Consider the following 23203-nt stretch of genomic DNA (forward strand, 5'->3'; position numbering starts at 1 on the left):
TCTATTCCTTATTCGCTAAGAATGAGAATTGAATGTTATCAATTATACACCTTTGTTGGGATAATCATAATTTTTCTCCTAATTCTGTTAAGGATTACAGTCAATGATTTTTCAAGAAGAAAACAAACTTCCCGTCACATAATGGTTCAATTATTAAGGACGGTCAGAAAGCACTTGAAGAGTAAGGATGTCTGCTTGTCCTTTGTGGGAGCAGAAAACTTATCTTCTGAGACTGAAGATATAAGAGATGCACAATCTTTGCTTCTCTCTAACCCCGGCAGCCTTGCCAGGGCAAGGAGCTCGGCTGTCACACCTTCACCTCCTGCCAGAGGAGTACCCTGCCAGCCAGGAAATCACAGGAGTGGAAGCACTGAAGAGAAAATCCAGGTCCCAGTTCCCCAGGGAGAACTGCCCTCCAATACACAAGCCACTTTCTGAATGAAAATCTCCAGAAAGGCTGCCACTTAATAAGACAGGTGTGGTGTATAAAACCTTAGCCTCTGAAGCCTGACTGCCTGGGTTCACATTCTGGGTCTGCCTTGTCCTAGCCAGTGAATTTGCACAAGTGTTTTAATTTCTCTGAGCCATGCAAGTGATAAACACCCATAGGAAAGGATCTTGCGAGGACTAACGGAGACACTACCAGTGAAATGTTTAACACAAGGCCTGGTTTGTAGTAAAGGCTCAATAAAGGCCAGCTTTTATAATTTTACTCCAAATGTGAGTTTCGCTTAACTTTCAAAAGTGGATGGTTGAAGTTCTAAGTTTCTAATGAAACTCCTTAGAAACATGTTTACGTTCTCTGACTAAAACAACCACCACAAAAGGTAGTTCATTGAATAGATTATCAACGATGGTATTTTATAGGTCTTGTAATAGTAATCATGGGGGCGATCATTTCTTCCGTATTTCCTGCATTGCTGCTTACAAATTTCACAAAATGTCCATCCTAGCAGTTTAGAGGAGATACTTTTGTAAATAATTTTGCTTTATGGTAGAAACTATGTAAACCTAAAAGGTATTTTCGCCTCTGGCTCTACTACGTCGCCCAAACGTAAAAATGTTTTTCTCCTAATTTTATACTCTGGTACAACTTCCAATTTTTGTATACTTTCTATAGAATGAATTGTGTCCCCCCAAAATTCATATGTTGGAGCCCTAACCCCAATGTGATGGTATTTGGAGATAGGGCCTTTGGGAGGTAATGAGGTTTAGATGAGGTCATAACGGTGGGGACCTCATGATGGGATTAGTGCCCATATAAGAGGTACCAGTTCGAGAGCCTTCTTTCTCTCCTCCTCTCCCTCGCTCCTGGAGTGTGCACAAAAAAGAGGTCATGAAGACACAGTGAGAAAGTGGCCTGATCTTGAACTTGCAGTCTCCAGAACTGCAAGAAAATGAATGCCTGTAGTCGAAGCTCCCCAGCCTGTGGTACTTTGCCATGGCACCCCAAGCTGCCTAATGCAGCGCTGCGTCCCACCGTCACCGCCTGGGAAAGTAGGGATTCTCAGTGTCCTCAGGGCCATGGGCACCTGTGGCAGTGTGGGGAAGCCTAACGAACGACATCTCAGAATAATGTTTTAAATGCACAAAATATAAACAAAGCCAGATCTGCGATGGAACAACGCATGAGCATCTTCATTAGCACGTTAAACAGCAAGACCTAGGGGCACATCTAAAGCCGGCTGTAATTTCACAGTAGCGATGAGCTTAAGTGGTTTCCAAGACAACTACGACCGGAAGGAACAGGAAAATATCTGTGACCTTCCTGGTGACAAAGACACAGGCTGTGCCGCTCCTAACTGTGGTGTTGCTCCTGTTCGTGGTGGAAGGGAACGCTAGATTGCCGCTGGAAGTCAGAGGAGGCGAAGCGGCGCCTCCCCAGGCCCTGGGGCGGAGCACCGGGCGGAGCACCACGCGGCGCGGGCACGGTACCTCCTATGCTGCGAATGTCCTCCCGCCACAGCGCCAGGTGGGCCGTCATCTCGCGAGCTTTCTCTAGGAACCTCTTCCAAGACTTGCTGCTATACCGTTTCCACTGGTCCCACTCAGATAAATACTTCATTTGGGTCTCCTGAATGTCCCTGCATTAAAAAACAAGCGTGACAATGACTGTGGCACCACTGCTAAGCCTTAGCATCAACTAAAACCCCAGCGGAGAGGATGTGGAAGCCCTGGCGCCCTCATACGTGGCTGGCGGGAATGTAAAAATGTGTGGCCACTAGGGAAAGCAGAGTGGCCGTTCCTTCAAAAGTTAAAGCTGGAATTAACATATGACCCAATAATCCCACTCCGAGGTAGACACCCCAAAAGAATGGAAAGCAGGGTCTCAAACCAAAACTTATGCCAGAATATTCACAGCAGCACTATTCACAACAGTCAAAAGGTGGAAACAAACCAAATGTCTATCAACAGATAAACAGATAAACAAAATGAGCTATATCCTCACAACAGAACACTACTCAGCCATAATAAAGAATAAAGTACTGCCCTGACTGGTGGTCTCAGTGGTTAGAATGACCGCCCCACACTGAAGAGTCATGGGTTCGATTCCCGGTCAAGGGCACATACCTGGGTTGCAGGTTTGATCCCTGCCCTAGTCAGGGCACATGCGGGGGCAACCAATCAATATGTGTCTCTCAAATCAATGTCTCTCTCTCTCTTCCCCACCCTCCTTCCCTTCCACTCTCTCTACAAATCAATGGAAAAATATCCTTAGGTAACGATTAACAACAACAAAAAAAAACCTACCAAAAAAAAGAAGAATACAGTACTGATGCATGCTACAACATGAATGAATCTTAAAAACATTATATTCTGGATTGGCCTTGTGATCTGGTCAGACCACAGAATGCAGAAGTGATGCTGTACCAGTTCTAAGCCCAGGTTTCAAGAAGACTTGCAGGATTGCCAGCTGTTGCCATGCAAACAAGCCTGAGCTAACCTGGTGGAGGATGAGACCATTCCAGACTAGCCTACAGCCAGCTGACCCCAAGCCTAGACAGCAGAGCTACCTCTCGACCACAGCTGGCCATAGATACATAGTAAGCCCAAATGGAACTAGAAGAATTGCCCTTGCTGACTTGTAGACTTGTGAGATTATTGCTTGAAACTACAAAGTTGTGGGGTGACTTATTACACAGCACAGCTAACTGGTGCACTCATACTCCAGACTCTTTCCCTTTCTATTGGCCAGATGCAGACAACAGTGAAGCTTTGGGAGGGTTGCAGAGCCACAAGATGGAAAGAACCTGGTCCCTAAGTGACTGCAAAGTCCTCCACTGACCTGATCCAGGACTTTTATGTGAGTAAGAAATAAACTTCTAATAGACTGAGCTTTTACATGTTTGGGTATCTTTGTCACAGCAGCTTAGCTTACTCTAAGAAAAGAAGTTTTGATTATGTGAGCTCTTGAGGAAACGCAGGCCATGCATAAAATGCACCTCTGCCCCAAACCTACATCAGATGCCTTCCAGGTGGCTATTGAACAAACCTTAGTCTCCGCTTCTCAGAGATGTTCAGTGCATACTTTCGAATGGATTGGCCATCGAGGTTTTCAGTGATTCCCTCCTCCAGCTGAGAGCTATAAGAGTCTACTGGCTTCAGTAAAGTGCCACTTTGCTTGTCTCGAGAAGGGATGTTCGTCCTCTTGCGTGCAACGGAACGGTAGCTTGGCAATTCTTGCAGGAAATTCACAGGTGGAGAAGAAAAGCAACTGGCATCCAAACATAAGTTCTCTGGGTGGGAAAGAAGAAAAGCATCATTTACTCACAGTGAGCCAACAACTTTTGTTGGGAGCCAACAAGAATAAGTTGCATAGGAGACTTGGACCACAAAGACCATAACTCAGCCTTGGAGACAGCCACTAGCCTGGGCCACTGACAAAAGCGTTGGTATCTTATTTTATTTACCAGGATGGTGCTCAGGACAATGAAATCATCTGCAAATGGGTTCCCTTTCAACAGATGAGTTTGCAAATATGCTCTAAGTTACATGATATCTGAGTGCTAGTGTTTGGCTGCGACCACTAGCTAAATGTGTGACCTAAGGCAGTTAATCTAAATCTCTCTGTTCTTCATTTGTCAAATGGGGCTAGTAATATTTGCCTCAACTATCCTCACACAGTGTAGGGTAGAATGACGTATGGAATAAAACATTGAAAAGGAAAAAGTGCCTTGCATAGTAACAACAACAATGTTTACAGAACAATTCCTATGAACCAGGCACTGTGTTGAGTTTCACATGCATCACGGGATTGGGACTAGCCCTGTGATCTGCTTGGACCACAGAATACAGTGGAAATGATGCTATGCCAGGTCTAAGCTTGTGGATTTCTCTGCTCTCTGTACCCCAGATACTGCCATGTAAACAAGCTGAGCTTACCTGCCAGACGATCAGACCACGCGGAGCTCGATGACCACCCTGCTGAGACCAACCCAGACCAGCCTACAGCCAGCTGATGCCCAGCGGACCACAGACACTCCACATACTGGGGATGGGTTTATTATCATCCCCATTTTACAGGTGAGAGAATAGAGTCATTGATGGTTCCCCAACCCCTTGTCCAGGCCCTCAAAGTCCTGCATGATCGGACTCCTGCCTGCCTCTCCAGCTCCTCAGGCTCCCTGCCCTACACCCACACACTTTTGGGGATCTTTCAGATACTAAAATGTGTCCCCTCCTCCTCAGAGCCTTTGCATATGCTGTTCCCTCTATGCCTGGAATGGACGTGCCTACCTCTTTAACCTCTTAGCTCCTGCTCAAATGTCACTTCCTCAGGAAACTGTCCCTGCCTCACTGCACTAGTGCAGGTGCCTTGTTACACATTGTTCCATACCAGTGAGTCCTCCACAGCACTTATCACATTCTTGGTTCACTGTCTCCCCCAGTGAACCAAGACCTAGCACCATCCTTGGCTCAGAGCGGGAGTTCGTAAGTACCGATCGGGAGGATGCAGGAATGGATGGCAATCCTAACTTGCTCATGTTTACAGAGGCTGTGAGCAGGGGTGCTGGGAACAGAACCAGGTCTGCCTGGCTCAAAAATCTATATTTTCTCTACTACATCAGGCCACAGCTAGAGGCTAAGCTTTGCTGTGCCTTGTGCAGTGGTCTAAGGGAAGTCCTTCTGTTGAAGGTGAGGGACACTGCCTTCAGGATGGGTTTCATGCCTGATCCAATTTTAGTTGTGGGACAATCACTCTGAGTGGAGACAGGACACAAGGAGAGAAAATAGGAGGGAGCCATAATTAACTAAACAATTAACCCTACAGGGAGCAGAGCATCTACGGCTCAATGTTAGATGCTAAATTGCTTGGGTTTGAATCTTGGCTCTGTTAGTTACAGTTGTGTCCTTAGGAAATTTATTTAACTTTTCTGAGCTTCAGTTTCCTAAACTTTAATATATATTCATTCAACAAATATATCTACCAAGTGTCACATCTGGCGCCTGAGCTGAGCAAATGCCCTGTTCATGTGGTACTTATTTTCTAAGGTGAGGGCAGGGGGGATCAGACAATACATAGGCAATACATATTATGCCAGGAGGCAATAAGTGAAAAAAGATACAGAGTGGGGTAAGGGAGCAGAGGTGATGGGCAGAGTACACTGTTTTTGATAAGCTGGGGTCGGGTATGGTCTCTATTAAGGTGGCATTTAAGCTGAGGCTGAATGGAGGGAGGTGTGAGCCCTGTGGATATTTGGGGAAGAGGAAAACAGCAAGTGCAAAGGCCCTGGGGCAGGGATGTGCATGGCAGTTTGAAGAAGAGCACGGAGACCTGTGTGGCTGGAGAAAAGTAAATGAACGAAAAAGTAAATTAATGGAAGTTTCATTGGTGGTCCCTGATGAGCCACACCAGCCCTCTGTTGCCCCCTCTTGAATCCGGGCTGGACCTGTGGCTTAACCAAAGGATGCAACAGAAGTGATGCTCTGCCAGCTGCAGACCCAAGCCTTAAAAGTGCTTGAAGCTTCCTACATGGGCTGCCATGTAAAGAGTCAGACTAAGCTGCTGGGACAACTACATGGAGAGGAAGAGGCCCCAACCTCCAACGAGGAGAACCAAAGGTCCCAGGCTTACGACCCTGGCAGGCCATTACAACCAGTCCCCAGACCTCCGGGTCATCTGCACCAGGCACCGCCATGGGTGTGAAGAGGCCATCTGGACACTCGGTCCCAGCAAACATGACATCCAGCAGAGCAAACCCTCTCCTCCAGGCTCCACTGATTCCCTGATGCACAGAATCAGCAGAAATAATAAAATGGCTTTAACCACCCCGTTTGGAGCAGTTTGTTAAGCAACAACAGGTAACTGGGACAGGGAGGATGGAAAAGCAGAGGTCAAGGTCAAAGAGGTGGCAGGGCCAGACCAAGTCAGACTTTGTTGGCTGTGCTACGACCCTTGGATGTGGCAGACGAAAAGCCACTGAGGGCTCTGGGCCGAAGCATGTCATAATCTGACTTAATTTTAAAGGATCACTCTGGAGGCTTCGAGGCTAAGGACAGGACCCACCACAGGGGCCCACTTATGAGCACTGAAAGCGATCCTACAGATGGAAGCACTCAGTCCAGTGCCCGGCAGGCAGTGGACTCCATCAGTGCCCATGCAGCTAACAGGACAAGGAGGGGCTCCCCAGCAGGGACAGAGGGAGTCCTGGGGAGCAGGGAGCCAGCCAAGGCCTCGCTCTGAGTGGGAGTCTGACAGGGCAGGGCTGTAACCTTCGCCTCTCTGATGGGCTTGTGCAGACACAAAGGAACAGCTGTCCCACCACAGATGACACACAGCCACGCGTCGGGAGCCTGGCCAGTTGCCAAGCGCAAGCCTGCCAGTCTCCCTCAACCTTCCATTTCCCTGCCCCAGTGCACCCCGAGGATATGACACACTTCCAATTAGTAATGATGGCTCCCTAAAGCAAATCAGGGGCATGGCGGGCGGGTCTAGAGGCAAGAGGGTCCAAGTAATCCAGGCAAGAGGCCTCTCCTCCCTCTGGACAGCAACAAAGAGCTGCTATTAACCACAAACAAAGGTCTTTAAATATGGAGCAGCACTGACCTATTGAATATTCAGCAGCTGTGGGGTCAGGGCCGTGCACTGGAGCTGGAGTCTAGGCTGGCTTCTCACCCACTAACCAGGCAAGACAATGACTGTCTCAGTGATGTTTCTCATCTCCAGAACTGGGGATGTGACCTCATGGACTTCATGGGTGTGATCGTGAAGACAGGGTTACTGGCTAGGATTCATTGAGTACTTACTGAAATAGGCTATTCGAGGTACTCAGAATGTATCACCATGTTTAATACTTTGAACTTCCCTTTGAATAGAATTATCCCATTTAGCAGATGACTAAACTGAGGCTTAGAGAGGTTAAGTGCCTTTCCCACTCACACACCTATTAAGTGTTGGAACTAGGGCCCTATCATAGGCTTGTCAGATGTCAAGCTGTGGTTTTCACCATGAAACGATTCAATGGGCCATGGATTTGAAAATGTTTCATAATCGCTAAAATTCCATATCAATTAAAGTAATGATTTGGTTGCCCAGCCGGTGTGGCTGTGTTTGAGCGTCCACCCATGCACCAGGAGGTCGCCAGTTCAATTCCCGGTCAGGGCACATGCCCGGGTCGTGGGCTTGCTCTGGGCTCAATCCCCAGTGGGGGCCACGCAGGAGGCAGCTGATCAGTTTCTCTCTCATCAATGTTTCTCTCTCTCCCTCTCCTTTCCCCTCTCTCTAAAATCAATAAAAACATAGTTTTTAAAAGTCATAATTTGATTGTTCTTGCGTACGTTCCACAGGAAAATGTGTCCTGTTCACATTTCATAAGGACAGTCCCTGGTGGAAAACTATATTTTTTAAATGGCCATCATTGAAGAGAAATGATTTTTCCTTTTCAGACATTCTTGGGAAGTTCTCCATCTTCAAATTTTTTTTAAAAAATCACAACCATACCTTTGAACACAGGCATCATCATTTTTATAACTATGGTCCACCTCTTCTCCTTTTCACACAGGACTACACACTTTTCAGAGCACAGCAGCATCTGGTTTCTCAGGCCAGCCTGCAGAGGCAGGCAGCGAGGTGCCCTGGCTTTGCAGCAGGGAGGCCGAGGCCAGACAGATGGCAGCTTGCCCAAGGCTTTGATGTTTGGCAGACTCCTGGTTCCACTGCTTCTTACAGAGGCAGGTCATGTCAGCTCTCTGAGCCTCGGTTTTCTCATCCCCAGAGATAATAAGAATGTCTCGTTACAGTTATTGTCAGAATGTCTTCCTGAGTTGGTCCAGCTGAAAGTGTCATCAGTGTGGCCACTTAAGTCCTGTGGTCAATGTGTGGGCTGTTTGTTGACCATTTGCACGGGGAAGCGATTGGGAACATATTTCAGATACTGAGGTGCCTCCATCTAGGAATACCTAGACTCTGGTTGCCACTGGAGCCAGATTTCAGCAATTAGATGATCATTTAGGTGGACAGGTGACTGGGTGATCACAGGAGGGGTGGGGACAGGGGCAGGCATAAGTACTTTTTCTGGTGTCCCGTAATCTTCCAGGTTAAGGACAAAGTTAGTCTCTTTGAGGCTTAGAGCAGAGTCTTGCTGGTAGAAGGGCTTCCATTTGAAGAATGAATGAATGAACGAATGGGCAGGTGCAGGCACATCTGGAAAGCATCTTTAGGTCCCAACTTTCTTTGAAGCTCCTTCCACAGGACACCAAACCCTGCCAATGGGCACAAACACTCCCAGGATGTGGGCACAGGCCAACTGTGATCTGAATGGTACTAAAACCACCACCAGCCTCCCTTGAGTGTTTGCCAGGAACTGAGCCCAACCATATTTAGTGCTGGATTTTCTTCAGGGATTTTCTTCCCATTTGCAGAATCATGGAAACTCTGGATATGATGGGACCTTCTGGGTCATCCAGTCCTGGCCTCTTGCCAGCTGCCATGGGAATTAGTTTGGTTGCATGGAGCCCCTCTCTGCATGGGACTCTGGGCTGGGCATTGGGACTCTGGAGATGAAGACTCCTTCCTGCCTGGATGAGCTGTCACTCACTCCTTCAATCAGCACAAATCTCCTAAGAGCCCATCCCATTGCACACATCCCTGGCATTATTCCATCCCCCTTCCTAATTGTTTACTTGTGTGTTGTCTTGGACTCTCTCCCTCCCCTATTATTCTGTAGCCTCCATGATCCATGAGGGCAGAGGCCCCACCTTTCTCCTTCACCACAGAATGAATGAATCATGAATGAATGAATTTGGTGCTGGGGATATACAGGTAACATTGGATCACCCACCAGACAGACCAAAGTACATGCTTAGCATACCAGCAAAGCAGGTGCACCCCAAAATCAGAAAAATATTTAAGGAACTTAAGCATTTAACATTATTCTTTTTTATATGGATATTTTTCACAATTAAAAAAAATTTAAAGGAGGGTAAAAAAGCTGGCAAAAGTATCGAGATATTGACCATATAGTACATTCTTCCTCTTTCAGGTACTTTACACGAACCAACCCAATTGGGAACCTGCTTTGCCATTATTGCTTAAGAAATAAATGGCACGAGCTCACCTAGACTGGTATTGCTACTAAGGAAATGTGGACATCAATTTAAGAACTCTCTGGACTTCTTTCCACTCATATTCTAAGGTTTGACATTGTTTTTATCTTGGATGCTAACTAGAGGTGGGGTACCTGAGTAACTTGTGCTCACAGCTACCACGGGGTTTTAACCAGGGGCTCACAATCCAGGGAATCTAGCTAAAGCCGCTGACATCCCCACCAAGTGCTCAAAAACCTCTGAGGCCAGAGACTCATCACTGCCCTACCCCTGGAAAGGCCACCTACCTATCTGCCTGTTCATTCATTCACATACTTGAAAGCATTTACTGAGCAACTGCTATGTGCCAAGCACTGTCCTAGGACTGGAATACAGCCCTGAATATAATTCACAAATTCTCCTGCCTTTATGGGACTTACATTCTAGCTAAAGGAGACAGACAGTAAATGAGCAACAACATATTTCAGGTAGATAAGTGTGTGGAAAAAAATAAGGCAAGGATGGGTTTGAGCAAAGCTTGACGGGAGAGAAAGAACCACAAAGCTAACTGGAAGAAGAGCAAGTGCAAAGGCCCCGAGGCAGGACCATGCTCAGCCAGTCTGAGGAATAGAAAGGAGGTCAGTGTGGCTGGAGAAGAGTCAGCAGGGAGGGGAGTACTGGGGTAGGAGATCAAGGCCACCAGGGCCTGTGGGTTAAGGTGAGGCCATGGCTTTTAGTTGGTAAGGTGGAAACCATGAGGGGCTTTGAGCAGAGGAATGACATTGATCTAACTCATATTTAACAGGATCTCTCTGGCCAGTCCCGTGGCTATTTTTGTCTGTGAGCTGAAGTTTGGCATATCTATGTCCCATGCCAGGGCATCACATGTCAGGCTGTGCTGTCCCTCTGCAATGGTGGGAATGTTCTACATCTGTGCTGTCCAGTATGGTAACTACTAGCCACACGTAGCTACTGAGCAATTGAAACGTGGCTGATAAGACTAAGGAAATGAATTTTTCATTTTATCAGACTTCGTTCAATTTACATCTCCATAGCCACACATGTATTGAATAATGTAAAGGGGCTTCATTCACAGGAGCCCAGAGCCTAATCTGAGAGGGGAGGTGCCAAGAGCCCTGGGAGCCTCCTCTGTCTGCCAGGCTTCAGAACTTCAGGGCTGGGAGGAACTGCATGAATCATGGCACCTGGCACCTGGCACCTTGGGTGGGGCCTGGAGACTGGTTGGGTCCAAGGCTTTACAAACATTGAGCAAACAGCCTACAGGAGCAGTGACTAACTGGGTGATCAGAGCCATGCTGGGCGCAGGACCCAGGTCTCCCGGTTTTCAGAGTACCCGGTGGGCTGTCAGTGGAGCAGTTACTCTGATTCTGTCTGTATGAGGAGGTGATATCACACGGTGGTTAAGAGCATGGCCTCTGAAGCCTGCTGCCTGGATTCAAATCCCAACTCCAGTTGCCACCTGTGTGACCTGGCAAGTTTCTTAACCATTCTGTGCCTCAGTTTCCCACACGTTAGGAGTAGTTCCCACCTCACACAGCCTTCCTGAGGGTTAAACAGTTATGCTATGTAAGATACTCAGAAAACAGGTCAGCAAAACTTTTCTGTGAAGGGCCAGATAGTAAAGACTACTTACCACACGGTCTTTGTCACAACTACTCAACTCTGACGTTGTAGCAGGAAAGCAACCATAATCCATAAATAAATGGGCATAACTGTGCTCTAATAAAACTTTATTCATAAATATAGGTGGCAGCCAGGATTTGGCCCACGGGCTGTACTTTTCTCTGGCTCAGAGGGCATTTTCTCTTCCCACCAAAGACAGAAGAGTGTGTTTCCCTGGGTGAGCTAAAACACGGATGATATCTCACTGGAGGAGACCAGCACAGGCTGGAACAGACCCCAGCACAGTGGAGTAGACCAGAGCAGTGCAAAGCAGAACAGCAAGGAGTGGAGCAGAGCCCTTTTAGTCAATAGGGACCTGGCCTCAGGGCCACCAGGCCTTAGGACTGCTTCACAGCCCTGTTGTTTTCACAGCTGTGCTGTATCACAATTGAGCTGTTAGCACTGAATAAAGTTTCCTTCTTCACCACACCCCAAATGGAGGGTTCCTGTTGGTGAATTGTCGCCAGTGACCATCGGTTGACATTATTTACTGATGAACTTAATGTACATGATTCTTGCTATGGACCAAGCTACTCCTTATGTGGTGTGTTTATCGTCCTTGGCGAGGATCTCTCCAAAAGACATTTTCAAAGTTCCTGGAAGTGACGTTCATGGCAACTAGTATTTACCATGTGCTATGATTATGCCAAACTCTTTACATGATTACCTCCTGCGACTCTCACAGTGACTCCATGTATCACTGATTTCACAATATGGAAAGTTCAGAGAAGACAAGAACTTTGCCCAGGCTGAACTACGGTCTGCACCCTGAGGGCAAAGACCTCTGGCAACTCGCATGGGGCCTGACACATAACAGGTGTTCAAATAAACATTTGTAAAGTGACTACATGGCCATGCTGGCTCCAGGTTGACAACATAATGTCCTTCTGTTTCAGGAGCTTGGCAAGTAACTTTTCAGAGCCTCAGTTTCCACAGGGATAAAAGGGACAAATAACACCTTACTTCACTGAGTTGCTGTAAGGATTCAAGAAAGTTACACATTTGAAACCAAAATCAAACAGCTGACCCGGGCCTAGCGGATCTTCAGGAGCGGGTTCCTGCTCGCCTGACCATCCCATCTCCTCCTCTGAGCTCCAGCTGGGGCCTCCTCAAACACACAAAGGTCATTCCCGCTCCAGCCCTTTGCTCTTCCTGTCCCTCCTTCTGAACGCTCTTTCCACCTGCACTTCAGAGTCACCTGCACTGACTCCTTTACATCTTCAGCCTCAGCTCAGAAGTCCCCTCCTCAGAGAGGCCTTCCCGACCACCCATCTAGCAGGTCCCCCCCTCCCCCGCTCTGTCCCATCTCCTGTTTATTTCCTTCTCAGCAGTTCTGGTGATCTGTAACTACCCTATTTTTGTCTTTCACTGTTCAGTGGGTGTCTCCCCTGCTTTGTGAAAGCGTGTCCCTAGCCTGCCTCTTTCACCACTAGACCCGCCGCCTGGTGCATGGTTAAGGCTCAAGGTCAGTTTCCTTCCTCCTCCTGGTGGGTGGAGGGGGAGGCCCCCAGGGGTCTGGGCTGGGTCCCACACCCAAACAATGCTCCTTTAAAAAGCAACCAGATTACAACACAGTTGACAACACTGGAAAGTCATTTCCCCCTTTTATCTCTCCATAAATTCTTCACTTCCTAAAAGAAACAAAAACAAAACAATAAAAAGCCACCAAGGGCCCCTGGGCCTAATCCTGGCCTGAGCTGCTGGGCAGAAGTCAGACTCTTCCAGACAGGGTCAAAAATAAGCCAGATGGCTGGCTCACCAGAGAACCACTGCAGCCCAAATATGGCCCGTGGAACCTGCAGCTGTTCCAGGCTTGCAGAAGATCCCTCCCTCCGGGACACCTGTAAGGGTGATGAGTGACCCGGATGAATGGGCTTAGCAGATAGGGAGAGAAAAAAAATAAACACTGCAGGTTGAATGGTTACTTCAAGTTTAATACACTCTGTTGGACTGAAAAAGCCCAAAGAATAGTTGTTTGATTCTATAAATATCTCATAGCCTATCTGCAGAAAGAACAGGCACACAGCACATGCAGTCCTCCAATCTTACAGCACTAGGGCTAGAGAAGGCCAAATAATAACAATGCCAACAGCTACCAATCGAGCGCTAGATTCTTGACATGCTTCTCTCCCTACATCCTCTTAGTGACCCTAGCAGAGGGGTATGATTATCCCAACTTTACAGGTAAGAAAACTAAGGTTCAGAGAGGTAACAGGACTTGCTCAAGGTCACACAGCTAATAACTGGCCAAGTTAGAATTCACACCTAGCCCAGAAGGCTCCATAAAAACTACCAACTAAGGTTCTCTTCATTTATCTTTAAAAAACAAAACAAGTTCCAACTCCCCTCACAGGAGGAGTCTAAGGGGGATGTTTAGTGAATTCTGTTATGAGAATTAACCCTTCTAGGTGTTCCGGGCTTCAAAGGCCCAGACCAAGTCTCACTCTCTGGCAGATGCGATCAATCCAAATACAGTCCCATCTGGGCCCTCCAGGTCCCCTCCTAAGAGCGGTGCCCTTGAGGAAGAGAGAGGAGAGGTCAGTGGCTCTGAAGCCATCACACAGGTTGTAATTCTGCCAGCAACCACATTGTGGTGATTGGATCATCTTGGTTGAGTCACTTCAGTTCCCCCACTGAACAATGAGATGATGGTCATAGTCACTCCCCACAGAAGGGTCAGGAGTCTCTGAGTTTGGCCCCTCTTCAAAAAGTTAAACACAAAATTACCATATTATCCAGCAGTTCCACTCCTGGGTACATGCCCCAAATAACTGAACACAGATGTTCAAAAACTTGTACATAAATGTTCACAGCAGCATTTTTTCTAATGGCCAACAGGTGGAAACACCAAATGTGCATCAATGGATGAATGGATAAACCAATGGAATACTATTCAGCCATAAAAAGGAGTCCAGTACCGATACATGTTACAACATGGATGAACCTCAAAAATGTTACTTATTGTAAGTGAAAAAAACAAACACCACAAACGGCCACATATTGCGTGATTCCACTTATATGAAATGTCCAGAATAGGTAAATCCACAGGGACAGAAAGCAGATCGGTGGTAGCCAGGCGTCTGGGGGAGGGGAAACAGGGAGTGACTGCTTACTGGGCACAGGGATTCCTTTGAGGTGATGAAAATATTTTAAAACTAAATAGAGGTGATGGCTGCCTAACACTATGAATGTACTAAATGCTGCTGAACTGTACACTTTCAAATGGTTGATTCTGTGATGTGAATTATACCTCAATTAGAAAAACAGTCACTGCATGCATGCTAGATGAAGATGACCTGGTATGAAGTGCTCAGTGTCAGGAATATCAGAGAGATTTGGCAAAGAAGAGTCATTCTATTCAACAAACAATGAACATGCCAGACATCATAGGGCTGAGGGGTCCAGGGGTCCCCCAAAATGTCTCCTGGTGGGGTTTTTGCCTTTTGGAGGAGGTGACATTCAAGTTGATATCAGAAGTGTGAGGAGGTGGCTCCAGGAAGATCAGGGTCAATCAAGGGTGTGTCAGGCAGAGGGAACAGTGACTACAAAGACACGAGGAAGGAAACACAAAGAGGGACAAGCGGGTGGCTGGGGCCTGCGGGGTAAGGGGGTGCAGCAGGCGTGGAGGCTGGAGAGGTAGACAGGGACTGGCTCAGATGTCAGTCATCTCTAGGGGCCCTGGGTCAAAGTGATCCTGCACCTTCTACTGCTATCAGAACATCCACTTTATAGATGGGGAAACTGAGGCTCAGAAAAGGAAGTAACTTGCTCAACACCACAAGGCTTTTTTTTAAAGCAACAATAAAATGTCTGGGCCAGAAATGTGATCTCTAGATATGAAGCTGATGAGTAGAACTCTCACCACAAAGACTTTCTGTTATACACAATCTTTATTGTTTTCATAATTTGGAAATTTGTATAACACAGGGGATGGGGTAATAATGAACAGTTACCAAGGCAATGAAAGCTGCAAAGCTGGCCAAAGAGAACTTTCTATCACTGGCTATGATTCCACCTGACCACAGGCTTATAAGAGGTTAAGTCAGTGTCTGAACACCATCCCTACTCTTAAAAGCAAAACAACTCAGGAGAATTGAGAATACAGTTCCGTGGATACTCTGACAGTATCTGTGTGGGTTACAGAGAAGGAATATAGAGTCCAGCCTGTGGGAGGAGAGGTAATCAGGGAAGGCTTTGGGGGGGAATTGGCACCAGATTGAAAAAAGAGCAGAGCAGCATGCCTTAGTAAGGTAAATGGCCCCCACGGGAAAGGGAACAGAAGGAGCTTCTCAGGCACAAGAAACAACATGCAGACCATTAGGTGGATGTGAGGGACATATGGGAGCTAAGACAGGGGCCAAACCACGAAGGGCATCCCTCAACTAATATTTACTGAAGGCCTACTATGCACCAAATACTGTGCTAAGGATGGGGATGCAAGGGTGAGCCAAACAGGCCCAGCCCCTGTCCTCCTGGAACTTATCATCTAGTGGGAGAGGCAGAGACATTAATTAACAACAGCAGTTAACACTCCCAGGGTCCCATGGCAGCCAGTCTCCAAGATGGGTCCCAGTGATCCATCCTCTCCCCCAATATCCTGACATTCACACCTTTATAAAGGTTCCTTCCACACTGAATGGGACTTACCCATGTGACCAATAAAATATCGCAGAAATAGCACAGTGTGATTTCCCACACCAGATCATCAAGGCATTATAGCTTTTGCTTTGCTCTCTCTTAGATCGTCTGCTCTGGGGGAAAGCAGCTGCCAAGGCATGATGACACTCAGCAGCCCCTGGGAGGTCCACATGGAAAGGAAATGAGGCCTCCTGCCAATAGCCACTATCACTTTGTAATCTGGGAAGGGATCTTGCAGCCACAGGCAAGCCTTCAGATGACTGCATACCTGGCTGACACCATGACTGCAACCTCATGAGAGACCCTGAGTCAGAACTACCTCGACAGGTCATTCCAAAGTCCTGATCATCAGAAACCGGAAGATAATGAGTATTACTGTTCTAAGCCATTAAGTTTGGGGTAATTTGTAACACAGCATAGATAATTAATGCAAACCTGAAGTTCTTTATATAAATCAAATCTCTTAATCTTTATAATAACCCCCTGAAGTAGGTGCTGTCATTTCCACTTAATATGTAAGGAAACTGAGGCGCCAAGCACTTAAGTGCTTTGAAGGAATAAGCAAGGTAATGGGGTCAGGGAAAGTGAGATGGGGGTACTTCTTCAGCCAAGATGCCTCCAGAGGTCCACCTCTCTGAAAGGACATTTGAGCTGAGACCTGACAGGAGGAGGAAGTGGAGGCTGCCATACAAAGAGCAAAGAGAAATGTAGTACAGGCAAAGAGAACAGCAGATGCAAAGGCCCTGAGGCAGAAACAAGCTGGATATGTTGGAGGAATGGGAAGGCAGCCAGTGTAGCTGGAGCAGAATGGGTTAAGGGTGATGAGGGGGAAAGAAGTTGGGGTCAAATCACCAGGCTTTGTTGGCCACCACAGAAAAGCCTGGAGTTAATACTCAGAGCAATGGGAAGCCACTGGAAAGTTTTAATTACAAAGGGGAGTGGTATGATCTGTTTTATCATTTAGAACAGGGGTGAGGAACATCCAGCCCGCAGGCCATCTATACGGCCCTCAAAAACATTTGGTCTGACCCTGCCAAGGCCTCACCCAAGAGAAGCAGTGCCAGAGATCACATTAGGGGTGAGTTAATTAAATGTTTGACCAAATACAGCACGCTAATTTTTAAGTGGATAATTTTGTATGGCCCACAAATGATGTTATAAATATCCAAATGGCCCTTGGCAGAAAAAAGGTTCCCCACCCCTGATTAGAAGGAAGCACAAGGCCCATTCTGTAAACCAGATCCCCTTTGTCTCCTGCGCACCTCCAACTGTACTCCCATGATGCCCATATAAAGCTTAACAGTTTACAAAGTGCTACAAAGTTATAAACATGTCCCTTCTGAGCCTTCCAACCCATGCTGATGGGTACAAGGTCAAAAATACCATCTGTCCAAGGGATGGGGGAGACTTTAGAAGGACCAGTTATAATACTCATAAAAAAGATGTTTAGAGGTCCCTTAAACACCCAGTAGAGATCCAAAAAGGATTAATCTCATGCCCTCTTGTATATGAAACCATTATTGGCATCTTAAATGTGATTGTGCTAAAATAAGAGGAAGATAAACAGAAACCAACTAAAAAAATCCTTGAAGGCCATTATTGAAAAGTTAGAACTGAGCTGATGCCAGCAGTATTAATAATGAGACAAAAAAGAATTATCATCAAACTCAGTCTGAGTTCTGATTCCTGAGCAAATTCCCAGGGTTTCAGTCCTGTCTAGATGTCTTTTCTTTGTCATCTTCTAGACGTTGAGAACAATCCAATCATAAGGGCCTAATGGCAAAATCTCCACTCATGTTTTACTGTAAATCCTTGTAACAAAACCACTATTCTCAAACTGAATTAGAGAAAACACTGCAGATAAAACTCACAGTGCCGTCTTGTGTCTTGTTAAGGACAAATATAAGATACAAATGCTACAAGGAAGCCTGCCTGGATGCTGGCAACTTTTCTGTCTTGACTGGGTGAAGGCTGTACGTAATTCTGTAAAATTTCACAGAGCAGGACACAACTTTCCCCCAAGAAAAAAGAAAAAAAAACCAAAAAGACCAAAAACACACGCCTTATAATGCTTGCTTGGTTACCATTTATTGGGCTTTCTCTGCACCGGACACTGCGCTAGGCACTTCATACATTTTTCTCTGCGCCAACCCCACCAACATCCTATTCCCATGTTACTGTTTAAGAGCCCGAGGCTCCGAGAAGGCAAAGCCACTTACCAAAGATCACACAACCATAAAGAGCTGAGGCAGAACTCGGCTCCGAGCCCATCTGATCGTAAACCCTGAAACGTCTGGGGGCTGGCACCTCCTCCCAGAGTGTTAGAACTGGCGGGGAACCTCAAAATCTTTTCATTGAACAGATAAGGCTCTTTGGAGACTCGCAGGGGATCCCTCGGCCAGCAACTGGATGGCAAAGCCACCGCGGTCCGGACTCCCGCCGCAGTGCTCCTTTGGTGGGACGTGCGCCCTCTTAACCGCGGGAGGACTGGTTGGAGGAGAGAAAGCAGGAATGAGGGAGCCCGCTTTCCCCAAAGACGGGGAGGTGGGCGGAGGCTGGGCCCGCGACGCGTCCGGGCACCCCGCGCGCGCCGTGCGCCCTCCGACCGCTAGCGACACTAGCGACACTAGCGACACCGCCCCGCCGCCCTACCTGGGTGCACGAAGGGCGCTTTCCTGGGCTTTCCGGGCGGGAGCGCGCTGGAGCCCGGCTCGCTCATGGCTGCGCCCCGCGCCCCGAGAGGCCGCGGGAGACGCGCTCCGGCCGCGCCGCCGCCTCCTGGCCTCCCCGCCGGAGCCGGGATTCCAGGTTCCGGCGCGGACGTCACAGAGGCCGGGGCGGGGCGCGGACACCGCTCTTCCCGGGGCCGCGCGCTGGACCGCTCCAGGGGCGGCGGGGCGCGCGGGGGGCGCGGGCGGCGAGGGGGGCGCGCGGGGCGCGCGGGGCCAGGATGTGCCGCCGCGGGTGGGGTGATGTCAGCCCCGCCGCCTCCCCGCTCAGGGACGGGAACCGCGGCTGGAGACCCCGGGCAGCTCCATCCAGAGGCCTGATAAGGGACGGCCTCCCACATGTCTCACTAAAATTTTTTTAAAATATAATAAAAATAAACGGCAAACAAGTGTTTCTAGTAAGTTACCATTTGGGTACAAAACGGGGGCGGCGGGGAGTCTGTTTGCACGTGTTTATAAATGCGTAAGATCTCCCTCGAGTGGGGAGCTGGGTGAGAAAGGTGCCAGACGGGGTTTTTCCTTTATGCCGTGTTTGTTAAATTTTAACACCGTATCCATGTTTCTTCTCTGCCCGTATACATCTATTCAGGTACAGTTTAAAACAGAATTAAAAGTAAATGCCAAGCAAATCAATGTAATCGTCAATGGGGAAGTGTCCTCTGCTCAAGAATTCCAAATAATGGGCATGAGTGTTTCCAGGAGGTGGAGCTTAGCTGCCCATCTTTTTTGTGAGCTGCACACAGTGACCTGCACACAGTGACTTCCTTCCAAAGAGGACAGAAGGGGGACAGTATGGAAAGAGGAGGGTGGGGAGCACCAGTAACTTTACCTGGGTAACACTGGACAAACACTTAAGGCAGAGAATCAAGGTCAACATCAACACGCCTTTTTTTGTTTGTTTTTTGTTAATATTCACCAGAGGATATTTTTCCATTGCATTTTTTAGAGAAAGTGGAAGGGAGAGGGAAAGGAAAGGAAAAGGGGAGGGGAAAGGGGAGGAGAGAGGGGAGGAGAGAGGGGAGAGGGAGAGGGAGAGGGAGAGGGAGAGGGAGAGGGAGAGGGAGAGGGAGAGGGAGAGGGAGAGGGAGAGGGAGAGGGAGAGGGAGAGGGAGAGGGAGAGGGAGAGGGAGAGGGAGAGGGAGAGGGAGAGGGAGAGGGAGAGGGAGAGGGAGAGGGAGAGGGAGAGGGAGAGGGAGAGGGAGAGGAGGGAGGATCAATGTGTCTTGTGAGAGAAACACATCAATTGGTTGCCTCCTGCAGGCTCCCTGATGAGGGCTGGGGATGGAACTTGCAACCCAGGTACCTGCCCTTGACTGGGAATCAAACCCTCGACCCATCGGTGCATGGACAGGCTCCCTAACCACTGAGCCACACCGGCCAGGGCGATGGTATGCACTCTTGATATGAAGTCATGAGAATGACACTTTACCTCTCCAAAGCCATAATCCCAGTCTGATCCTAAGAAAAACATCAGACAAACCCTAATGGAGGGACATTCTCCAAGATACCTGATCAGCTCCACAAAGCTATCAGAGTCATCAGAGACGAGGAAAGTCTGAGAACTGTCACAGCCAAGAGGAGCCTATGGAGACACGACCACGTAAGTATAATGTGGCAGCCAGGGTGGGAATGTGGAAAAGGGAAAAGTAACAGCTAAGCAAACCCAAATAAAGTATGGACTTCAGGTAATAACAATGTGTGGATATTGGTTTATCTATTGTGAGAAATGTACCATACTGATGTAAGATAGTAATAATCAGAGAAACTGAGTCTGAGGTGTATGGAAACCCTCTGTACTATTCTCAAAAAAATTTCGTAGCTCTAAAACTATTCCAAAACAAAAAGCTTTTTTTTTTTTTTAAAGTAATTGCCTGGCTCAAAAAAAAAAAAGGCTATTTTTATTGTATTAAGGGTAGAGTCACTGGTTTCCTATTGGAACCTCATTTCCAATTATTCCTTGAGTGAGCTGGTCCACATGCCTCTGTTTTCTCACCTGTAATATGGGCATATACTACTAGATCCCAAGCTGTGGTGAGAATAATAACCTGAAATGCCTGGGCAGAGCATCTGGGGGGGGGGGGAACGTAATCTGGACACCAACACTACATCTACATAAAAGAAAATCCAAAGATATAAATGTAAATAGTAAAACCATGGAAGTACTAAAATAATAATAATAAGGTGGGTTGTTGTTGTTGTTTAAAGTATCGGAGAGGGGTAGGACTTACTAAGTCTGACCCAAACCCAGAAGCCAAAAAAGCACAATAACTTCAACTACTTAAAAATTTTAAATCCTGCAACACAATGACACTTGCAATGTTGTTTATAATAGCAAAAGAGTGGCAGTGGTCTAAATCGCCATAGAAAGGAGGCTGGTTAAATCAATTTTGACACATACGTTCAGCTATTATATAGCTCTACATGTAGACATATAGAAAGTTCTACGTGTGAAAAAAGCAAGGTGCAGAAGTGTAGTAGGTAAGCTACCATTTGGGCAAGGAAAAACAAGAATATGTATGTGTTTGTAAATGCATAGTATACCTCGGGACAATGGTGGGGGGAGGTATTTACTGATGATCCCTTTTTTGGTTCTGCATAGACATTACCTGTACACCTTTGAATTTTTTAAAAATGACCTTTCAAGTCTGTGGCACCGAGGAGTACCAATAAATGATGGCTATTTCTAGTGTAAGACAATGCCTCCCCCTGCCCTGCACCCCAGCCCCCAGCCTGGAAGGGGATGGGTGGAACTCAGAGCATGGGCTGGCACACCAAAGGGTGTGGGTTCGGTTCCCGGCCAAGGGTAGATACCTGGGTTGCAGGGCGAGTGTGGGTGGCCACCAACTGATGCTTCTCTCTCTCTTTCTCTCCTCCCTCCCTCTCTTCCACTCTATCTAAAAGCAAGAGAAAGCATCCTTGGGTAAGTACTAACACACACACACACACACACACACACACACACACACACAGTGGAAGACAGAATGGGGTGGAGGTGGTGGTGAGCGGTCAGTGACCCTGGAGAGAAGCCTCAGAACTCCTGGCAACCCTCTGCCCCTGCTGATGTCACCTGGCACCCGGCCTGGCTGGGGTCCGCATTCGGGTCAGGGGAGGCCTCAGGTTCTCTGGAGGCAGGGGACCCAGCCCAGGCTCCTGAAGGAGACTCCTCCCTCCTGAAAGACGACTCATTTTACAGGAATAAAAACTGGTCATTCTTTGGAGAAAGGTCACCAAAAGCCCCTGTTTGAAGTGCGTAGAAGAAGGCAGGACACTGCACAGCAGAAATTCACACAGAGGATCGCGAGTAGGACCCGAAAAGGACTCGGTTCCATTTGCTGTTTTATTTCAAGGGGAGGCATGTCTTGCCACAGTGCCCTCTATGGGCGTTTTCATTTCTAGCACTTTTTTCCCCCCCTGATTTTATTCTATTTTAATTAATTTATTTATTTTAATCCTCACCTGAGGATTTTTTTCCATTGCTTTTTAGAGAGAGTGGAAGGGGGGGAGAGAGAGAGAGAGAGATGGATGTGAGAGAGGCACATCGATAGATTGCCTCCTGCAACCAAGGTATGTGCGTGCCCTTGGCCAGAATCGAACCTGGGACCTTTCAGTCCGCAGGCGGACACTCTAGCCACTGAGCCAAAACGGCCAGGACTCTAGCACTTTTTTGTACAACGTATGTCTACTTTATTTTCAATACTAGAGTATAAGCTTGGTGAGGGCTCTCTTTTATTATTCGGGGGATAATAATAATAATAGGCACTTTATTGAGCACTTACTCTGTACCAACTCTTATGATCGCAATACCTCCTTTAATTTTCATCACCCCTAAGAAGACAGTAGGAGACTCCAATCCCCATTTCATAAAGAATGAATACGTAAGTAAGCAGAACAACAAATCAATCTCTCTCTCCCCCTCCACCTTCCTCTCTCTCTCTCTCTCTCTCAGATCAATCAATAACAAAATACAGTAAATCAAAAATGCATTTAATGCACCTAACCTACTGAACATCATAGCTTCCCTTAGTCTACCTCAAATGTGCTCAGAACACTTATATTAACCTACAGTTGGGCAAAATCATCTAACACAAAGCCTGTTTTATAAAAAAGTGTTGAATAGCTCGTGTAATTTATTGAATACTGTCCTGAAAGTGAAACACGGCATGCTCGTATGGATTCTCACCATTAACCACTCAAGTGAAAGCACAGCATCGTTAAGTTGGAAAATCATAAGCAGAACCATCACAAACCAGGGACCATTTGTATTCCACGTGCCTGGACTGTTTGGCACACAGACGTGCTCAGTCTGATGATACTGGTTGAGGGCATGAATGAGCCTGTGAAGTTCATTTTAAGGTTGTGAAGGGGGGTGTCAAAACTCTGGGTCAGTTCCTGATGGCATTTTCTCTGGACTCTGTTGAAATGTGAAAAATACTAGAGCAAGGGAGGGGAATCTTTCTTTCTAGTATGAATTGCTCCTTGATGTTTAAATGCAATACTTCTTTACTTGGGTTCATGAAAGGCAATCTTAAGGCAAATTGCAAAGTAATTCAGAAAAGGTGAAACACCTCTGAGGTCAGGAGATGCCCAGTCCACTTTTAGTTTTCCGGGCTCTTGGCTGCCAGCAAAGG

General features: G+C 47.3%; 1 protein-coding gene across 2 annotated transcripts in view; it reads right to left on the reverse strand.

The window, feature by feature from the left end:
- TMC7 (transmembrane channel like 7) overlaps window positions 1-18675 on the reverse strand; it is a 49758-nt gene extending 31083 nt beyond the window's left edge. The window contains exons 1-3 of one of the 2 annotated variants that reach the window (XM_081133271.1): window positions 18499-18675; window positions 3494-3737; window positions 1936-2084 (exon numbers count right to left, since the gene is read on the reverse strand). In XM_081133271.1, coding sequence (XP_080989397.1) covers window positions 1936-2084; window positions 3494-3737; window positions 18499-18565 — 460 coding nt within the window. In that variant the 5' untranslated portion in view covers window positions 18566-18675. The remainder of the gene's footprint in view (window positions 1-1935; window positions 2085-3493; window positions 3738-18498) is intronic. The other variant, XM_081133270.1, reaches the window with a different exon arrangement.
- Between the last annotated feature and the right edge of the window lie 4528 nt (window positions 18676-23203).

The sequence above is a fragment of the Miniopterus schreibersii genome (genome assembly GCF_964146895.1).
Source record: "Miniopterus schreibersii genome assembly, chromosome: 3".
NCBI lineage: Eukaryota > Metazoa > Chordata > Mammalia > Chiroptera > Miniopteridae > Miniopterus > Miniopterus schreibersii.